This window comes from Rhipicephalus microplus, chromosome 2 (genome assembly GCF_043290135.1).
Source record: "Rhipicephalus microplus isolate Deutch F79 chromosome 2, USDA_Rmic, whole genome shotgun sequence".
Lineage (NCBI taxonomy): Eukaryota > Metazoa > Arthropoda > Arachnida > Ixodida > Ixodidae > Rhipicephalus > Rhipicephalus microplus.
The window spans coordinates 52,408,213-52,428,966 of record NC_134701.1 but is presented as its reverse complement, the minus strand read 5'-3'; the positions used below and the strand labels follow the sequence as shown (position 1 = coordinate 52,428,966).

Here is a 20,754-nt window from a genome sequence, read left to right as displayed (position 1 = left end):
GTACAATGAACAAAGCGTGAGGCTTCGGGCCAGTAGTGCGGCTGCAGGCCAAAAGCCCGTCTAGGGATTAAGGACTTCACGTCCAATACCTAGGGAAATCGTGGGTTTCATCGCAAGCACAGCAGAGTGGCTGCATTTCGTAAGAGCGATACGCGACTATTGCACGAATTACTTCTTTTTCAATAACTAAGGTAGTCGAAAAGGAAGAGGGTGGTCCTTATTTCAGATTTTATGGTATATAGCTTGTGTATGCAGCAAGAACCGCTTGAAGAACAGTGGGCGCGACAGTTGAACGCCATAAGCTCGGCGTTTTTGGTTGGTTTGATCGTGAGTATAGGTCGAGATTCTTTGGTCACGAATATAAGTCAATAGCTGGTTATGAACAACATTTAAAAAAAGAGGTTGATCTATCGTCGAATAAATACGCTAATTGGTGCTCTTTTTGGCATGTTTTGATATACTGTATTTACTCGCGTAATGAATTCACTAGCATATTGAACCTATGCCCACCTTGATTTTCCAAAAAAGAAAAAAAAAGTCACAGCTTTACCACAAAGGCAAAGCATGGACACAATAGCAACTGGAAGATCATGCCCAAAATGGCAAGGAGATCGAAACGTGCCCCGCGTTTCTCACGCACAAATGACGCATGAAACGTACTCACAGGTACAAATGAACTCGAATAAGCGTTTCAGTTTTTACTTCACGGTGTCTGAGAAGCGGGCCCTTTTCACAAATGTAGACAGTGCAATGATCGCAGTGACCTTTGTGCGCCAGGACGCTACAACAGAATTGCTCCAGTGAAATCCCAAGGCCAAACAAGGCGTACGATCCTACCCACCATAAAACAAGGACACGCAAGTGAGCGTCCATGCCCCTTCTCTGCACGAGGCAAAATGCGCGTGGGAAACGAGGGCGCGCGCCGTCGCGTCGTGACATGGTGGCTCATTGCAGCTCATTGCATTACATTGGTAATGCTGAAAACGCGATAGTCCCCCCCGAGATGCCCATCAACAGCGATAAGTGGTAGATATAAGTAGCTTGTCCTTTGAACGTTGAAAAACATGCATCTCCATGGCTCAGTGATTAACGCCTTGCACTCACGTTTCAGAAGTCCAAAGTTTGATTCTGTGCGCTGGAGTCTTTTTCTGGATTATTTTTCTTTCTTGCGTTTTCATATACAGTCGATCTTGAATACATCGAACTCGACGGGGATCGCGAACTAGTTCGATATACAGTCAAAACCCGCAATAACGAAATCGCAGGGAAAACTGAAAAATTTCATTTTCGTGAGAATTTCGTTGCCGCGAGTAAGAGACATAAAAACAGTGATACAGCCAGCAGAACAAAAATTTATTGCCAGAAGTCAGTCAACTTACTTCGCCGACCCTTGCCATGCAACAACTTCAAAGCTCTCCCTTTGCACTGGAAATAGTGGTCCATTGTTAGGTTGTCGTCACGTGCACCGAAGAAGGAGCGAAGAATGTTCAGCGCATCCAAAACAAACCGCGGGTTGGGTTTCTCCGCATGTGTCTCTTCTTAGTCCTCGGTGTCGTCAGCCTCATGCATGCTTTCGATAATGGCCTCGTCGGTCACTTCCTCGTACACGAATACGTCCTCGTCGGCGCGAACGAACGCATCAACAGTGAGTTCATCTGGGATGCCGATGGAAACAGCCACACACAACACAACTCGCGGCGCTCACGTGTGTGAGGCTACAGAAGTGACGAAATGACGGAAGCAATGCACGATGGGATTGTGTCGCCCCCTAATGGTGTCGCTGCAAGGCTGCTTAACATCATGATGATATTGTTGCCGTTCTTTTTCCGTGATCAACGGAGAATCCGCTTCTGGCGTCAAGCTTTTCTCAGGCGCCATTGTAACTTCGTCTCGATTTCGCCACCAGTTCCAGTCTTCTCTTTGTCGTTTTGATTGATTCCAGCTGTTGGTGTTGCTTCGGCCTGTTGAGCTCATCCGACGGCACCATCTGCACTCCGGCATGATCAATTGCCATCGCCTGCTGCTGTGTGGCCAGGCATGTTGCCGGACACAGACTCCATTGCCGATGAAAAATGAAAAATGGCGGTACCCAGGCTAGCGCGGCAAAAGCAGAAGTTTACAAACTTTGAGTGCGCACAACACGCATACGAGCATATTTTCGATAATTTACCTTTGGCGGGAGGGTAAAATAAGGCCCACACCGTGGTAGAAAATTCTTTATTGCGGGATCGCTGTCCAAAAACATTTCGAACGTTCGCCAGAGATCCGGAAATATTTCGTTGCGGCGGGGATTTCGTACTCGCGGGGTTTCACTATTGCGGGTTTCGACTGTATCAAAAGTTCGAAATATAAAATATGCATATTTAGGGCCTAAATTGAAAAATTTCAGGCCTCATAAATTGTTACAAGAGCTAACATAAAAATTCGCTCACAAACAAGGTGCGAACTGGAGGTTACCCCACTTTATTTAGTCCAAAACTTGCCTTGCTTTTCTTGCACGTCGTCAAGTTCCGGACATCCTTAATATCATTGAAACTTTTCAAATAAGCGAACTTAGCTCCTTTGGCCACAAAGTTCATTGACGCAGAACGCCAATGCAAGCTTTATAGTACGAGAAAACCTTGGTTAGCAGTGGAAACGATGGCGTTGGCACATTCATAACTGCCTGTCTACACTTCTGCGGTATCGGCAATGGCAGCCAAAATCTCAGCATTCATGCAGTTAGAAACGTCGTCGTCTGTATTGATGAAGTTGCTACTGTCCGATATGCTGCCCGAAAACGCTGATAAGTCACAGAATTCACTAAGGCATCGTACGCCGTTGTCAGCAGTTATTGCACCCGAAGTCGTCACCAGGCCCGCAAGGAACGTTTACGACAGTGTTTTACTACTTTACGTCGCTCCAAGCGCCAGTCATAACTTTTATCGCTTCGTGCGGGTCAATGTTCAGTTCAACTACCAAATGAGAATTTATTAGGAACGAGGCGAGAAGGCCACAAGGTGCAAAAGACGCAACGCCGAGCTCGTCGGAGTTCTCACTGTCGACATGTTGAAGATATCAATGTCACTGTGGCTTTGTAGCTGGCAGCTGCTGCTTTTAGAGGCTTTGATGCAAAACGATAACAAAAAAGCGTAGCCTCTGGGACATGCGCTATGAAACCAAAAACACTTTAAAAATATGTCACAAGGTTGCACATCTCGAAGGCCCTGCTTTTCAGGCTTGCATGCCATTGTGCACTAACAAACACGGAAGGGAATGCGAACCATATGCGAACAATGCACTGAGATCACCGAGTCATTTCGGATTCTCTTTCAGTGCCTTCGGCAATCATTCTTTAGGAAAACACTAAGCCCGCGCGTTAAGACCTGCAGATCGCGTATCAAACATACCGATGTACACGCAAGTGCCGCGCAGCAAACCAGATCAGTGCGATGAAATGAAACCGTTTTTTTCGTCGCCTGCACGCGAAAAAGGATCGGAACTTGTTAGAATGTGGTCTAAAATTGATTATATTTGCTAGGAAAAATGCACTTGCTGGGCTTCGGTGCGGCGCAGCGTTCTATATACGGGTGCACCGGTCCCATACTTTTTCATTGGAAATTCAAGAAGATTTTTCAACTGTTTGATAGCGAATAAATCTATATATCCGAGTTTGATATATCCAGGATTGACTGTATATAGATATGTATACATATACAGCGAGTGACGGGAACGCCGATGTCGACACCTACGGCAAATCCAGCCAAGAGTGTCCATATAATTACTATCGCAATAAAAGTTTTTTAAAATGTATCTGTTCATTTTATTTCAATGTGCTACAATGTGCCATTGCTGATTGAAACAACGTTAAATCCAGTCATTATATCACAAAATAATGACGAAATAAAAGTCGAAGCATTGTTTCCCAACCTTGCCAAATAGTTGCGAGCAGCGCGACTGTAGACGTCAACCGAACTTTAAAGTCGTGCCTTCTGCGGCAAAGCTCTATCTGTCTAATGCAGGAGAAACCTCTTTGCTTATAGTGCCACACAAACACAGCAGCCTGACAACAAAGGAAGTAACAAACACATGGCCTCCGAGATGGCAGGCGTGTGGTGAGTTTCTACCTCGCGCGCCCGCCATCTCGGAGGTCCGCGACATTTGTGCGACGCTATCTGATGCTGCATTTCTGTTGTCGGGGTTGTAGTAGTGAAGTTCGTTGAGAACATCTGCTGTGCATGGCGCGTTTGGCTGGTATGCTAGCTACACGGCTGGATTTAAGCTTAAAGGGGCCCTCAAACACTTTTTCAAATAACCATGGAATGAATTCGCTGGAAGAGTTTATTGCCTCACGAATTCAATGCCGCAAAAGTTTCAAGAATCCATTCTGTGCAAGTAGAGTTACAAAGGTTAGTTGCATGCTGTAATCACATTCTCTCTTCTCTTGTCCCGACGAAAGGGCTGGAAGCTAAGCAGGGAGGGATAGTAGGGCCCCAGAAAAACGTGACCTTGAAAACTTTTTCTTTTTTTTTCCTTCGAATGTGCAAACTTTTCAGTGTGATCGCGCCCGCACGTGGACAAGTACTGGCTTTTCGCGGCGATCTGTGTAACGAGCAAGCACGCCATGTTCAAATCAGCCAATGGCTGATAAGTGGGCTTGATAAGTGTGATTTTTGGAAATAATCCGTGATTTGTCAAGAGAAGAAAAAGCAATTTTTAGCTGACTGATAATTTATTGTGAATTGTGCGCTATAACATTTGTTGTGTGCTATAATATTTATTGTGTGCTATAATATTTGGCTCGCGTGTTGTCGCGAGCCTCTACTACTGATTGGCAGCATTTTCTGACCATGCTCAAAAGGTGTTGCAGGGCACCTTTAAAGTTGGTCGAGCAAGCCCTGGAGCATGGAAACAGAGCGGTTGGATGACAATCTGGCATTGATCCGTGCTTGTTCGTTACCGGAGAAAACAAGAGCTTCAAGCTACAATAGATTTGTCGTGCATTTCGCGGGCCAGAACAAGCAAAACCGTCATGCCAGACGGTGACCTTTTCTCCTGTGCAATGAATACTCCCCCCACATGGGCTTCAACTTTTCTGAAGAAAAGGTGGGATCATTATGCGAGTAAACACGGTAGTACATTTGAATACGAGTTATGAGTGCTCGCGAGACAGTAAAGTAAATTTTTTTTAAGGAAATGACAACATAGGATATATTTATCTAGAACTTCCCATGAAGAGTTCGCAGGAGTGAGGGTCAAGATTACTCTCCTACACAATGCCACTGACTAATGACCAATAAATATTGAAATGGTGCACGAATGACACTGCTTTAGATTATGTGTGACTAGACGTGACTGTAAACCTGAATCTAGGTAAGGTTAATATTACCTGAATATAGGTAAGGCTGATTATCTAGGAAAAGGCCATGGGTTGGCAAGAGAAGTGTAAGTCACTCAGACTTCCACTTCTCTTGCCAACCCATGGACTTCCTCGGACTCAAATTCACATAAATTTCCTACAAGCGGACTCACTCGGACTCAGACACGCCAAAATATTACTTGCTTGACTGATTTGAACTCATGGCTTGATCTGAGTCTGAGTGAGCCCGAGTGAGTCGACTCAGGCTGAGTGAGTTTGCTAACCTATGCTGTCAGCAGAGTTGGGCCTATTGACGGCACAGAACATTGAAAGCACCTTTTACGAGCGCAGCGCACCATTGTAACCTGATTGAGCATTTGCTTGCAGCTCCTAACCAAAAAGTAATTATATTTTAAGTGATCGTCGAGTCGTGAACACGTCACAAAGTAGTGTTATTTTCGACAGCCATGAGCTCCCAACATGCAAGCAGCAGACAGCGGTCTCATGGAGCGAGGTAATGACAAGGTGAGCTGGGGCAACATGACGTATGCAGCCAATCGGAGGCTTTGAAATGATCTTTAAGTATTCGCTTTCTGTATGCTTCTTTCTGCCATTTTTGCGATTTTGCCACTTTTTGTGATTCAAAAGCTGCGTACACCCTTAAATGTGCACCTAAATCTAAGCCCACAGACCTTGAACATTTCAGACTCCACTGAAAAGGCAGCCGCAATGGCTGGGATTCTATCAGTAGTCGAGCACCCCAACCACTAACCTACCATAGTAAATGAGGGACATGTGTATTACTCATGTCCCCCCATTTTAATCAGATGTAGCTTGTCAATACAAAAGAAGAAAACCCAAGGTCATTTCATAAAACACAGAAGGCTCCAACAGTAAGAAGAAAACAGCCACTGACATCGGCTTGTCTGCACAACAGTGCCAGTAAGAGGAGGCACACACCTCGTCGGGCAGTGAGCGTCGTTTGAGGCAGGAGGGGTTGAACCGGTTCAGCCGCAGAACCTGGATGCCTCGCTTCATGCTCAGGTGGTGGAAGTGATTGGACACCTTTAGGCGCAGCAGGTCATCCTGCGATGCAATTCAGCACAACAGAAATGCTCAGAATCCAGCAAATCGTGTCGCACACAAATGCACTGACTTCCCATCAAGTCCAATGAGGGTTGCTTCAAGTACATTTAACCTTGGTATTCACTAAGCACAAAAAAAAAGTGGGATGCAAAAAACAACAGGACGAGGCGTTTCTTATGTCCCATCATTTGTCTTAATAAGTTTTGATGATGAATGCAGTAGCAGTGAATGCATTTCCAAAGTAGTACTGTTCAGTCAGAAACTAGCACTTCCCCATTGTCTGTGGCAATGTTGCAGTTCTGAAGAGCTGGCCAAACCAAAAGCATGCCATCTTTGCTTGCAGCGGCCAGCGAAAAAGTTTCCGTGGACTAAACAATGAAGCATTTCCTAATGAGTAATGAGAACTCGCAGACTTTGTGCGGGAGCAACGAGCTGCACATCTCGCTGTTTACATCGAGCTGCTACAAGCGAAGGCAAAGGAGATCACCCAAGACAAGGACATTCAGCCAGAGGATTTCAAAGCGAGCAAGCACTGGGTGTCTGTCACACCGGTCCCGTTAATTAGGGAGGCGATCGCCGGGCTAATTCCAAGGGCCGAAGTATCGGCCCCCCGAACCGCACCACGAAAGCGTGGACAATTTAGAAGTGGTCCTTTTTGGCGCGCCAGCGGACGCCAGCTGTGGCCTAAAGAACAAGTCAGAGCCGAGAGTTCATAAACAAACAAAACTATATTCTCAATAATGGCAGATCAGAAAAACAATACACAAATATGCTCACTCCACAATAGCTGAGTACAATATGCCACCGATCAAACAACGTACTACACAGTACAATTAGCCACACTCCAACAACGGACACAGACAACAGTACACACTACAATGCAGTCGCATGCATTGAACAACCAAGACACTTAAAGACTAAAGAGATAGAAAACCTATTCAGTCCAAAGTCCTTGGAACAAAAGTCTGAATGATACTCTTCCGAGAATCACTCACTCAAAGTCCAGCGTTGTTGCCGTTCCGCTGCCCCCTGAAGTTTCTCTTCCAGGAAACCTCGCCGAAGTTTCTCTTCCAGGAAACCTCGCGTCTTCAATCGGCCACTCTCCAAGCTTCAAACTTCTCCGCCGGAAACACGTCGGCTTCCCACACGCAGCTGTTGCCGCGCGTCTTCGCTCGATAGCGGTAAACACACGCTCTTGCCTGTAGCTCGAGCCTTCACCCCTCAGGTGGAAATCCTCTTCATCTCCTGCTTTGTCGCTACGGACAAAACCTTCACCGACTACACGGCGGGATCCCTTCGCGCTCTGGCGCTAACCTCCGTCTTCTCCTGATCTCTCATCTCGGCTGCTCGGTTAAATACCTTGCGCGCGACATTCCAGAAGGTTCTCGTCATTTCGTCGGCGCGATACGCAGCGAAGGCTGGGAAGAGGGCGAGACGGTTGGAATGCCCTCCGCGGTCGATGACTCAACTCGGTATGACCACGCCCCTTTCGTTCTAGAACTTTCGCGGGCTATCTCGGCCGCCGATGTGGGGTGAGGAGGTTCGTCGGCGAAGCCACGGTTCCAAGAGGAGAGCGCGCGCCCGGGGAGCCTTGGATGTTTGTTTTCTTTTTTTTTTCTTTTGACCTCCCAGCGTCTCTTCCGCGCGTTACCGCAAGAATTTGGCGGCGCGCCCATTTTTAGCGCTCGTTCTGTGACACTGCCCCCCACTTTAAGCATATTATCTCATAATATTCAGAACCACACAAACGAGCGCGAACAGTCCCCACACACTCAAAGACTGTAACATAGTCCGTCGCTCATGACACGTCACATTCGCAATAGTTCACTCAATACAATTGTACATTGTAATTCAATTACACCACACATGAAATATAACCACCGGCACATGAGTACAACACTCCACCACACATTCCCAAAAATACAAATGTACAAAGTTCTCTCATTACAACAATTATACAACACTATACATCACATCACAGCACAAACACTTCGACACTTGTGACACAGGATAACACAACATTAACACAACATATGGCACTCAGCACTGCCAAACACATTCTGATTCGACCTCAGCACCTATCCTGTGTATTTCGAGCTGCGCTTGCGTCCTTTCTTGCGGTGCTCGCTCGATCTCTTCTTGTTTTTCCTTGTTCTTTTTCGGCGAGCCTTTTCCAACGACGGTATCTGAGGCAGCGTCTCAGCCATCGTTGTCACTTCCGACCCTGCTAACGGGTCATGACGTTCGACGGGTCCGGTCTGTTTATTTACCAGCTTGTTCATGTCTCTACATTTGGCCTGGCTGGCCGACTCTGTCTCCTTTACACTGTCGGTTGGTTGGGGTCGTGCCGACGTACGTCCAGCTGCCCAGCGCGTGAACTCATTCAACACGATCGTCTTCTCATTCGCTGTCTCTTGCGCCGCGGCTTCACCTTGGGCTCTAGTGAGATCCGTCACGGGATGCTCCTCCACTGTATCTCGCGGTCGCTGGGTTGGCGAGGGCTCTATCTTAGGGTCTTCTCCCAAACATTCCGGATCCTTCGGTCCTCGCGCCCCGGCGATGTTTCCGATGACAAGGTCGTAAAGGGGGGTCGTCATGCATAAAGAAGTAACCTTCCCGCTGAAGTACGGGGTTTCCACCTCAATCTCTGCTTCGGGAAGCATCCGAACCGTACGGTCAATTAGGCAAACCGGTTTCGTTCTGCCTGTCAACTCACTTTCCCGTACCAAATTTCTCCGCACGATAACCGTGGAGCTACCGGTGTCTCTTAGAACCGTAATCTTCTTGCCTGCAACCTTTCCAGGCAGCGTTGGCATTCCCTTCGTAACACCGGTTGGCTGTTTTGACATTACAGCACCCACAATAGGAATTTTCTCCCCATTCTTCAACTCTACGAATCCATCGGTGACGGCATTATTATCAGATTTCGGTGCCACTTGCACACAGGATACCTGGTGAGTTTGACTCACTCCGTTCCGACAAGCGTCTGCTTTGTGCCCAGTCTGACCACACTTGAAACATTTTACTGCCGTAGGGCTCGTAAAGATCGTTCGACAGTTTTTCGCGCAATGACCCACTCGGTTGCACAGAAAACATCGCGGAATGCTCTCTGGTGCACGCTTCTTTTCTTCGGGAGCCAATTTCTTCGAATCATCGGGACACTCCTTCTTGACCTTGGCCAAATTAGTTCCACCTTGCGTTTCCGAGAATTGATCAGCCAATTCAAGCATGTCTTCGAGTGAGTCAGCCTTCCTCTCTTTCAAGTACAGCGACAGGCTTGGGTGGCAACTAGTAAGAAATTGTTCTCTAATTAGGAGCTCTCTAAGCTCATCGTACTCCTGCGCTGTCCCTGAAAGTTCAATCCATCTGTCGAAATAATGGCAAAGTCGGGCGGCATACTGCGTAGCCGTCTCACCATCAGCTGGCTTTCCTGTCCGAAATCTGTCCCGGAATCCTTCTACAGTAAACCTAAATCGCTTCAGCAAAGCAGCTTTCACCTTTGTAGAGTTGGCTGCATCGGTCGGCGTCAGCCTACCGTACACACTGAGCGCTTCACCACTCAAGCAAGTACTCAAAGCAGTTGCCCATTGATGCTCCGGCCAATTCTGGCTCCTCGCAATCGTCTCAAATCAGTGAAGGTACGCGTCAAGGTCGTCCTTCCTTTCATCAAACGCTACGAGCAGCTTGCTTGGGTTCAAGCGGAAGCCGTGGTCCTCCCGTTCGCTGCTTTCAACTCTAGCTTGGACGGGAGTTTCACTTCGCTGTTGCAAACGGAGCCGCTCGAGTTCCATCTCGTGCTGTCGCTGCCGTTCCCTTTCCTCTATTTCTTCTTTCGCCCTCTCAGCTGCCAGTCTTTCTTTCTCCAGCTCCAACTTCAATTGCAGCTTTCTTTCTTCTCTCGCCCTTTCGGCTGCCAACTTTTCTCTCTGCAGCTCCAACTTCAATTGCTGCTCTTTCTTCTTTCAGCTGTCGCTCCTTTGCTTCTCTTTCTTCCCTCGCCCTTTCAGCTGCCAACCTCTCTCGCTCCAACTCAGCTGCTTTTTCTTCCTTGGCCCTCTCAGCTGCCAACCTCTCTCGCTCCAACTCAGCTGCTTTTTCTTCCTTGGCTCTCTCAGCTGCCAACCTCTCTCTCTTCACCGCCTCTTTCTCCTTCTGGCTTACCCACTTCCGTAGTTCGGCGCCAGAAAGACCCATCTTCTCACCAAGAGCGACTAACTTTTCGAGATCCATTGTGTCTCGCAACTCGCAAATAAAACCTTGCCGCGTGCAAGAAATATCTGCCTAAATCAGTATATCGGAACACTCTCCTGCACTCGTTAACGAGAACACTGAACAACACACAAAATCGTTCCGATAGCGCTATCAACAACTCGAGGCTCTTTCTCACTACTTTGGACACACTGTGCACCAAAAGGTCCTGTGTTGCGGACGCCAGATTAATTGTCACGCACAGGTCCCGTTAATTAGGGAGGCGATCGCCGGGCTAATTCCAAGGGCCGTAGTATCGGCCCCCCGAACCGCACCACGAAAGCGTGGACAATTTAGAAGTGGTCCTTTTTGGCGCGCCAGCGGACGCCGGCTGTGGCCCAAAGAACAAGTCAGAGCCGAGAGTTGATAAACAAACAAAACTATATTCTCAATAATGGCAGATCAGAAAAACAATACACAAATATGCTCACTCCACAATAGCTGAGTACAATATGCCACCGATCAAACAACGTACTACACAGTACAATTAGCCACACTCCAACAACGGACACAGACAACTGTACACACTACAATGCAGTCGCATGCATTGAACAACCAAGACACTTAAAGACTAAAGAGATAGAAAACCTATTCAGTCCAAAGTCCTTGGAACAAAAGTCTGAATGATACTCTTCCGAGAATTACTCACTCAAAGTCCAGCGTTGTTGCCGTTCCGCTGCCCCCTGAAGTTTCTCTTCCAGGAAACCTCGCCGAAGTTTCTCTTCCAGGAAACCTCGCCGAAGTTTCTCTTCCAGGAAACCTCGCGTCTTCAATCGGCCACTCTCCAAGCTTCAAACTTCTCCGCCGGAAACACGTCGGCTTCCCACACGCAGCTGTTGCCGCGCGTCTTCGCTCGATAGCGGTAAACACACGTTCTTGCCTGTAGCTCGAGCCTTCACCCCTCAGGTGGAAATCCTCTTCATCTCCTGCTTTGTCGCTACGGACAAAACCTTCGCCGACTACACGGCGGGATCCCTTCGCGCTCTGGCGCTAACCTCCGTCTTCTCCTGATCTCTCATCTCGGCTGCTCGGTTAAATACCTTGCGCGCGACATTCCAGAAGGTTCTCGTCATTTCGCCGGCGCGATACGCAGCGAAGGCTGGAAAGAGGGCGAGACGGTTGGAATGCCCTCCGCGGTCGATGACTCAACTCGGTATGACCACGCCCCTTTCGTTCTAGAACTTTCGCGGGCTATCTCGGCCGCCGATGTGGGGTGAGGAGGTTCGTCGGCGAAGCCACGCTTCCAAGGGGAGAGCGCGCGCCCGGGGAGCCTTGGATGTTTGTTTTCTTTTTTTTTTCTTTTGACCTCCTGGCGTCTCTTCCGCGCGTTACCGCAAGAATTTGGCGGCGCGCCCATTTTTAGCGCTCGTTCTGTGACAGTGTCTCATTCCATGCATGGCACTGGGTTCTCTCTATGTCAGCGCATGTCGAACTCACAGAAGCTACCGAAGAGCTACGAAGAGAACCTTGTGAAGTTCTCCAGTGCATAAAAGAAAAACTCTTTTTCTAGTTTTGCTTTTGTTGTTCCTTTTTTGCCTTAAGGGGATGCTTAAAGAACCTTTTAATTGCACTTGAAGCACTTGTAGTTTTTGACATGGCATCGATGTCATACGTAACTGCCCCTTGGAAACATCAAACTTTTACGGATTCTGATGAGTCTGAATGTGAATTTTGTGAAGGTGATAGCAGCGGAGACATGGGAGATTACTTTTATTCATCAGACCTTAGCACAGATGGTGAAAGTGCATCAAGAGCCCTGGAACGTCGACAGGTAACCACCGGTAAGTTCTGTTTTCTACTACAAACCATTTCATTATGGCGGCCATCAGATCTAAAGGCATCAGGTGTCTTCTAAATAAGGCCCCTAGCTTTCCGCGATTCCGCAATTCTGCGAAAAATCACGGAATTTACGTTTTTCCACAGAAATATGAAAAACAGGTCGATTCCGCTAAAAATCATAGAATTAACGTTTTTTTCTTCGCGGGAATGCGAAAAGTCCTTAGTTTGTTTGCAATGCCAGCTAAGAGGTTTTCGGGCGCGCAATAAAATATCGACATCGCTGTAGCGTGTGAAATAACTTTTGTTTTTGGTATGAGCTTTGATTATAAAATGGGCGAGGCACTTCTTTGAGAACAGATATGACTAGTCTAGCGCGAAATGGGGCTGTGTGACGAACTTGCAACCATGCTCGCAACCACTCTCCTTGCTCGCAACGCGCTGTTGCGAAGGCGGTTTCGGTTTCGTACTCGATGGAAACGCGGAGGCAATCTCTTCGTACTCTTTTTTTTTTTCCACAAAAGAAAAGAAAAGTTCGCGTTAGATGTCGGCGAATCAATGCGCTCCTATACTTTATTAGTTATTAGAAAAATTATTCAGGTTGCTTCATCGTCTTTTAGCAGTAGGAAAAATTTGAGCCGCCACTGATAACAAGGCTTAACGGTAGCCGTAAGTAGCCGTAGTCACCCATCGATCCAACGTACTCGCTTTTGCGACTGCACGTGTGCCGTGTGCCTTGTTCTTGTTTGCTTTGGTCGTTCTAGCCACCACAGCTTTGATTGAAGATCGATGCGTGAATAGACATGGCGCCTTCAGGGTCACATTTAAGTAAAAAGGCTGCCAGAGAACGCACTCGAGAATACAAGCACGATGAGTTTTACTAAGATGGAGGTGTGCTTTTCTGCCGGGCTTGCGCAAGAGCAGTTGACCATCGCCGCAAATCAACTATTGACGAGCACATCGAAAGCAATCGTCATCACAAGAATGTCGGAACAAGAAACTCCTCTAAGCGAAAAAGTGGCGAAGAACCATCGGAAGATGGAGCCGGAGGTTCAGGAGCGCCGAGAAAGCAAAGTAGACTGCAAACGCTGAAATCCGCAATCACCGCTAGTGAAGTGAGGAACAATGTTGTGCTCAAGTTCTTGGATGCATTGATATCTGCAAATATTTCCCTTGAAAAGGTGGACAATTCGAAACTGAGAACGTTCCTGCAGGCACACGTTCGGAATGGCGGATCGGTGTCTGGATCTGACGCGCTCCGCCGACGACTTCCAGAATTGTTCGAGAAGCATGAGGCAAATTTTATAGCTATGTTTCAAGGCACCACAGTTTCTGTAATTATAGACGAAACCATCGACGACCGATCAAAATCGGTTGTGAACGTGTTGTTCGTTCAGTCGGCCAGAACGGGGAATGCTGCACTACAACCTGTACTCGTGGAAGTGAAATTCGTGGATGAAGTGAACTCAACCGTCATCGGACGCATCGTGACAAGAACACTCACGAGGTATGGAGTTGAATTTGAGGATGTATCGGGCTTTGTTAGTGATAACGCCACTTACATGGTGAAGTCCTTTAAGGAGTGCATAAAGCCACTTTGTGAAGGTGCTGTGCACATTACGTGTGTAGCCCACACAGTGAACATTGTTGGTAGCACACTGCAGGCATCTTTTCCCTTAGTGGACAAGTTTGTCGCTTGTATGAAGAAGGCCTTCTGCCTGTCGAGCAGAAAGAGAGCTTTCTACAAATCGCATCTGGAAGAGTGCGGAGTTCAGTATGCCAAAGCACCGCCAGCACCTGTCCAAAGCAAGTGGAATTCATGAATTGAGGCTGTAAAACAACATTCTGCCTACTTCTAGCACTATCCTTCATTGCTTCAGCAAGTTCACCAGAAGTATAGTGAAGCAGCGTGTGTTGATTCTCTTCTGAAACTGCTTAGTGAAGACTCGACTGAGCTCAGGTAGAGCATGTGGTGCATTGCAGTATTTGGGAAAAAAGTTTCCAGCTTGCTAAAAGCAGCAGAAGGTCAGTGCGTAGCCTGCCACAAAGCGTACAATGCATTGTTTACACTTTGGGGGTACCTTGAAGCAGCTTCAAAGGAGGATTTTGCAACGCAGCTGAAGAGAGAAAATGTTTCACATAATGAGCCCAATCAAATTGAAAGCAAGATGAAGGTTGCAATGACCAAAGCGGCTAACAAAGCACAGGTATACTTGGAGAAGTCTAATACACGTCAATTCTTCAAAGATGTTAGGTGCTTGGATCCTCTGCAAGTTTGGTGTCTTCCACAGAAGAGGACAGAGTTGACAAGCGTGCCTCAGCTTGCAGAAGAATCACTTGCTCTAGCTGCCGAATGGCAGATTTACCTGAAGACTGCACAAGAACTGAAGACCAGTGACAGGGACCTGGCTCCATCATTTGTGTCCAAGCAACAAAATCCAGGAGTAGACTTTGATATCCTGGCTTTCTGGGCAAGGATGGAGCAGCTTACTCCAACCCTTTCATCAATCCTCTTGAAATACTTGGCAATACCAATCAACTCTGTTGATGCAGAGAGATTATTTAGTCGCTATGGTGACATTGTCTCCCACAAGCGTCACTCTCTAAGTGAAGAGAGCACCAAGCACCATCTGATGCTGTGCCACAACAGCTTTCTCCAATTTTAATTATTGCAGGCATGTTGCGAGCCTGAAAGTGTGATAAATAAGCTGTTACGTGTGCCTTCTTGCATTTGTTCATTATTGCCACAGAATTTTGCATGTTTAGAGTTGCCGCGGAACTTCACAGATTTCTCTATCTCGAATTGCAGAATTCCAAATTTTCCACCGCATAAAGTTAGGGGCCCTAGTTCTAAAGGTAGCGATTCTTATCCGCAGGGTGTCATTGTCGTTTGGACAGGATCACTTGTCAGCGGCAGCACAAAGAGCGGACTTTTGCTTGAAAAGACGGCCGAGAGTTGACCTCGGCATCATGCTCCACAGTGCCACGCGGCGCTTTGTAAGAGCTGTGGACTTCTCTACACAGTTTCTCACAATAGAAATAATCGCACAGAGATGCAACATGACTAATAAATATGTGTGGATGCATATTTTGGAGAAACAGTCATACAGTGAGAGAGCCAGATCATGGAAAGAAGTGACTCCTGAAGAGATAGAGAAGTCTACCTGTCTTCTCATTTACCTGGGTATCCTGCAAGTGCCGCGCTTGCACTGCTATTGGAACATACAGAAATTATTTTCTAGTCTCATTCCACCTTTGGTAATGCCAATAAATCCATTCGAAGCACCACCTGCAGTGTGTTCGACCTCGAGAAGACAACTGTTGCATCTCATGGCAAGCTGCATCGCGCAGCTTCACTTCTGAAGCACATCAACGTCTCATCCGCTCAATTTTTCTAACCTTATCAGAGCCTCTCAGTTCACAGGAGAATGGTAAAATCTAAAGGCCGATCTGGAATTCGGCAGTACATGCGAGACTAAGTTATCAAATGAGGATATAAATTGTGGGTTCTGTCTGACTCTAAATCTGGTTACACAGTTCAATGCAGAAGCTAGAAAAATACAGAAGCTGCAAACTGTGCTATCAAGGATGAAAAGTTGAACAAGGAACGAACTTTTTTGCGAGACATGCTATGCAAGCTTGTGCTTCACCACGTCACACAAATGCTTTGCGCGGTGGCACAATAGCCACAATGGCTAACATTTTTTTTTTTGTACAATGTTAACTTTTACAGACAGAAACTTTATATTTGTAGTAATGTCATACACAGCCTTCTTCTTTGAGATGTAGTTTATATGGAAATTTATTTAGGTTGCGCTGGTGCAAAGCAGCATCAATAGTTTTACGGAGTTTTCTGGTATTTGTTACAAATTTTTTTTGTCAGGTATTTCTTTTAAAATTTTTTAAATAAATGTTAGCTTGCAAATAATACCCTTCAAAAGCACAATACTCCTGCTACAAATTGAGACTGTACATTGTAATATAAAACATTTAGTGCAGCAGTAAAAAAATTGTTTCCTAGACAACCCAAGAACTGCGTGAACTGCTTATTAAAGCTTATTAAAGTTAATAATAATTATGTATAATCCAAAGACAGACATTTCAACAAACAAGAAGCATGCGGGCAGTGTATATTATTCATTAGAAATATCTTAGGATTGCTATTTAGGCAATCTACTGTGCACAAGCCAAGCAGCGTAAGAAGACACTATTGCAGGCACTCTTGTGAGAAAGTGCCCTCATGTCCATCCGACTACAAGATGGTGGCCTCTTCTTATCGAATTGCAAATGGCACTGCGTCGTCCCCTGCGCTCTTTGTTGACGCATACATACAACCATATTTTACGTGAGGTCCCTTTCAGTGATTTCATTGTGGACTAAATACTGCCGTCTAGTGTAGCTAGCATGTCAGGGCCTGATAACGCTCACACACTAATGTAATGACAGCACCCCTGTGCTCTTAATGCATGTGCCCTTTGAGGAAGGAGCTTTTCTTTTAGAGTAGCCTCTATACATTGTGGCACCACAATGCAACACATGGCGGGCTTCCAAATATGCAGTGGCGAAGTTGCGTGCGTGTTGGCAAATGCAAATCTTGCATGCTGCTTAAGCCACCCGCCATCTATGTGAATGCTATGAGCAAGTTTATAATTCTGACGCATAGTGTGCATTCTTGTGTGAACTTGCTTTAAATGTCCATGACCAAATGAAGCTGGACTGTGTAAGCTCTACCAATGAGTACAGTACGTACCACAGTGAGGGCGTTCAGCATGGCTCCATCGACGAGTGCCTCGGCAAAGGCATCCTTGTACTGCGGTAGGCCGACATCGTCGAGCCAGCGCAGCACCCACGCTGCATCCAACGCAGCCGCTGCTCGACTCAGATCACTCGCTTCTGGCCTCAAACAATCGACGGCCAGCAGAAGCTTCTTGCGGTGCAACGGGTGCCGCATGCCCAGCTCCTGCACAGTGTCACCAGGTGACAGCTTCCTTGCTAACACTCAATGCCCAGACTGTGGTAAAAGATGCAGCCTCAGTGACAACACAGGTCTTCCTCTAACTTCCTCGGCACTGGCACTGGGCCCCAAAGAGACAGATGCAGGAGGTGAACCGGAATACATTACAAGGATTCTTCCTCATTATGGCAAGTGTCGAGTACCAAGCTACATTGATTCAGCGGTTCGTACAGCAAGAAATGGCATTAAACTGCAATTCCAACGACACAACTCTGTTAACTTTGATCTCAACAAAAGCTATCATGATTTTGACATTGGAACTAGGTGAGCAATGATACACTAGCTAAAATCTAATAGCGACTGCAGTAATAGACTTAGCAGTAGCAGCGTGATCATGGTGCAAGATATTAAGGTGAGGAAACTTGCGAGACATGATCGACCAGATAAAGTGACAATGCCAAGTGGCCGTCGGGCCGCTGACAGCAACAGATATTGGAGGGATGACACAACTTCAAGACAGAAACGTGTTCCCGTTAAAATTAGTGTTTTATGAGAAATCCACTGCACCCTCTGCGGTGGACCACACCCCACTGCCGATAAGGACTGCAAACGTAAATTTCAAGTTCCGTACATCGTACGCCAACGACGACGCCGACGCCGTCGACGCGGTCGTAGCCGCTCCCGAGGATCGAGTGGAGCCAGCTCCCGCGATTCCAGCGCCACCTCGAGCACCTATGCGACATCCAGGCGAAGCCGCTCCCTCACACCGACAGCGAGACGTCGCAGTGCCCAGCGCAGCCACTCCCGCTCCAGGAGACACTCCCCATCTCGCCAGGCTGAGCTGACATGGGCGGACCGAGTCCAAGGGAAGAAACCACCGCTACGGAGCACGCCGCCAGTCACAAAGGTAACGCGGCCCTCATTGCCAGAGCATGAAAGCGAGGTAGTTACAACTCTACGAGAAGAACTAGCAGGTCTTCGGGCAACCATACAACAGCTCACCACACAACTAAATGAGGCGAGGCACCAAATACAAACTCTCACAGCTCCTAAAGATCCCCCCTCATCCACTGTAGATGTTAGCAAACCTAAACGCAGAGCCCCACCACTCCGCGAAGCGGACACGAATGACAGCGACTCACCAGAAGACACTCTAAACGAAATCTTACGTCTCACGCGAGAAAACCACGATAACATCGACACGCTGTCACGCCGGGTGGAAGCACTAGAGCAAAAAGCCACCATAAAAGCTAAAACCAAAGCCAGAACAGTAGTTTCTGTGGATCCTACGGCAAATCTGCCTGGGCCACCAAATTCAATGTAATCATCATGGCTTCCACAACCCAAAACACGTTAGAAATTTGGCAGTGGAATTGCGCTAGCTTCGCGACCCGTAAAACCCCACTGCTGCAGTACATTAAAGCGCAACCCAAGAAGCCTCATGTAATATTACTGCAGGAGACCCTTTGTGATACTCTCACATTATCGGGTTACCACCCCATCTCACAACGAGGGGATACCAAGAGAGGTATAGCCACGCTGATTAGCAAGAAATTTGCTCACATAGTACATGAGGTATTACCCACCCGCAGCCGCCTGGAAGCGATACTCGTCGAACTCGTACCAAACCGTTTTTTAAAACAAAGCGTTTTTATCCTTAACGTTTACAGCTCCCCGACAGACTACAGACAGTCCTTCCACGCGCTCTTAACTAAAGCCACAACGCTCGCGCGAAACTCTCCGCTTGTTATAGCAGGCGACTTCAATGCCCCCCACCCGTCATGGGGTTACCCCCAGGCAACGGCTAAAGGCACTAACCTCACGCGAGCAATTGACGACTTGTCCCTCACACTCATCACAGATCACCGATTCCCTACGAGACTTGGAACATCGGTACAACGCGACACTACGCCGGACTTGGTATTTACCCGTAACGTCACAGGCCACACCTGGACCAATACGCAGGAAAACCTGGGCAGCGATCACTTCATCATACGAACCGAACTACCCAACGCATCAGCCCCACCCCGTACATTCACGCTAACGGACTGGGATGCCTTCCGCACCCTCCGCAAAAACAACACAAAGGAATACAACACATTCATCGAACTACTCACCTCACTTCAGGAAGACATAGCCAAAACAACGAAAACAATACAAACAGAACTCGAGGTCCCGAGAATGGACCCACACCTCGCACATTTGCTCGAGGCAAAAGCGTCAATACTCGCGCGCTGGAAAACACAACGACTAAACAGACGCTTACGAAAACGTCTATCAATACTGAACCAAGACATTGCCAAATATTGCACGGAGCTCACACGACTCCAATGGCATGAACTCTGCTCGGCGGTCGACGGCCGCATGCGAACTGGGGGTAAATGGAACCTCCTAAAATACATGCTGGACGACTGCGAAACAAAAAACAACCAGAGTCATGCCATAGACCGGCTCCTACACTCGCACAAAAAGATGGGAGGAACAAACTCATCCTTTCTTGAAGAAATCTCCAAACGTCACCTCCCCTTAAACACAGCACAACCCACCGACTACCCAGAAATAGAATGCGAAACGATACCCGAACTCGACGAACCCTTCACGGAGTCAGAAATTCGGGAGGCATTACACAACCTCAACAGCAGATCAGCCCCCGGTCCTGACAAGGTAACCAACCGCCTGTTGCGAAATTTAGACGACCAAGCCATCACACTACTCACAAAAGACATTAATTACATGTGGGAAACTGGCCAGGTACCTGAACAATGGCGCACGGCCACGGTAATCCTTCTCTCAAAGCCAGGTAAACCACTCAACTTCGACAATCTACGCCCGATTTCCCTAACCTCATGCATAGGAAAAGCAGCTGAACATGTCATCCTAAATCGTGTATCGCGCTACATAGAGGATCACGAACTCTTTCCGTTCAACATGGTCGGGTTCCGTCCGCACCTTTCAACACAAGACGTCATGCTATTACTAAAGAAACAGATCTTCGACTCAAAAACGAGAGATGTTCGTGGCATTCTCGCCCTAGACCTCACTAAAGCATTCGACAGCGTCTCACACCGCTTTATACTGGAATCCATTGCCAGCCTTGGTCTCGGTAAAAGATTCCAGGCGTACATTCGTTCTTTTCTGCAAAATCGAACAGCTCAGCTGCATTTATCGCAACTTACATCCGATACTTACACATTAGGTTCCAACGGGACACCACAAGGGGCAGTCATTTCTCCACTCCTTTTTAACATAGTAATGAAGGGACTATCTGACAAACTCCGCGACATCCCAAACATAAACCATGCTATATACGCAGATGACATCACCATCTGGTGCCCGGGAGGCTCATTGGCGG

The 20,754-nt window shown here is 47.3% G+C and overlaps 1 protein-coding gene and 1 pseudogene across 4 annotated transcripts in view; one reads left to right on the top strand and one right to left on the bottom strand.

Moving 5' to 3' along the window:
• Liprin-beta (liprin-beta 1) overlaps positions 1-20,754 on the bottom strand; it is a 216,149-nt gene that overhangs the window by 54,358 nt on the left and 141,037 nt on the right. For all 4 annotated transcript variants that reach the window (XM_037422165.2, XM_075886466.1, XM_075886464.1 and 1 more), the window contains 2 exons: positions 17,199-17,408; positions 6,299-6,424 (listed from right to left, as the gene is read on the bottom strand). In XM_037422165.2, coding sequence (XP_037278062.1) covers positions 6,299-6,424; positions 17,199-17,408 — 336 coding nt within the window. The remainder of the gene's footprint in view (positions 1-6,298; positions 6,425-17,198; positions 17,409-20,754) is intronic.
• Positions 13,186-15,150, top strand: LOC119170887 (uncharacterized; annotated as a pseudogene).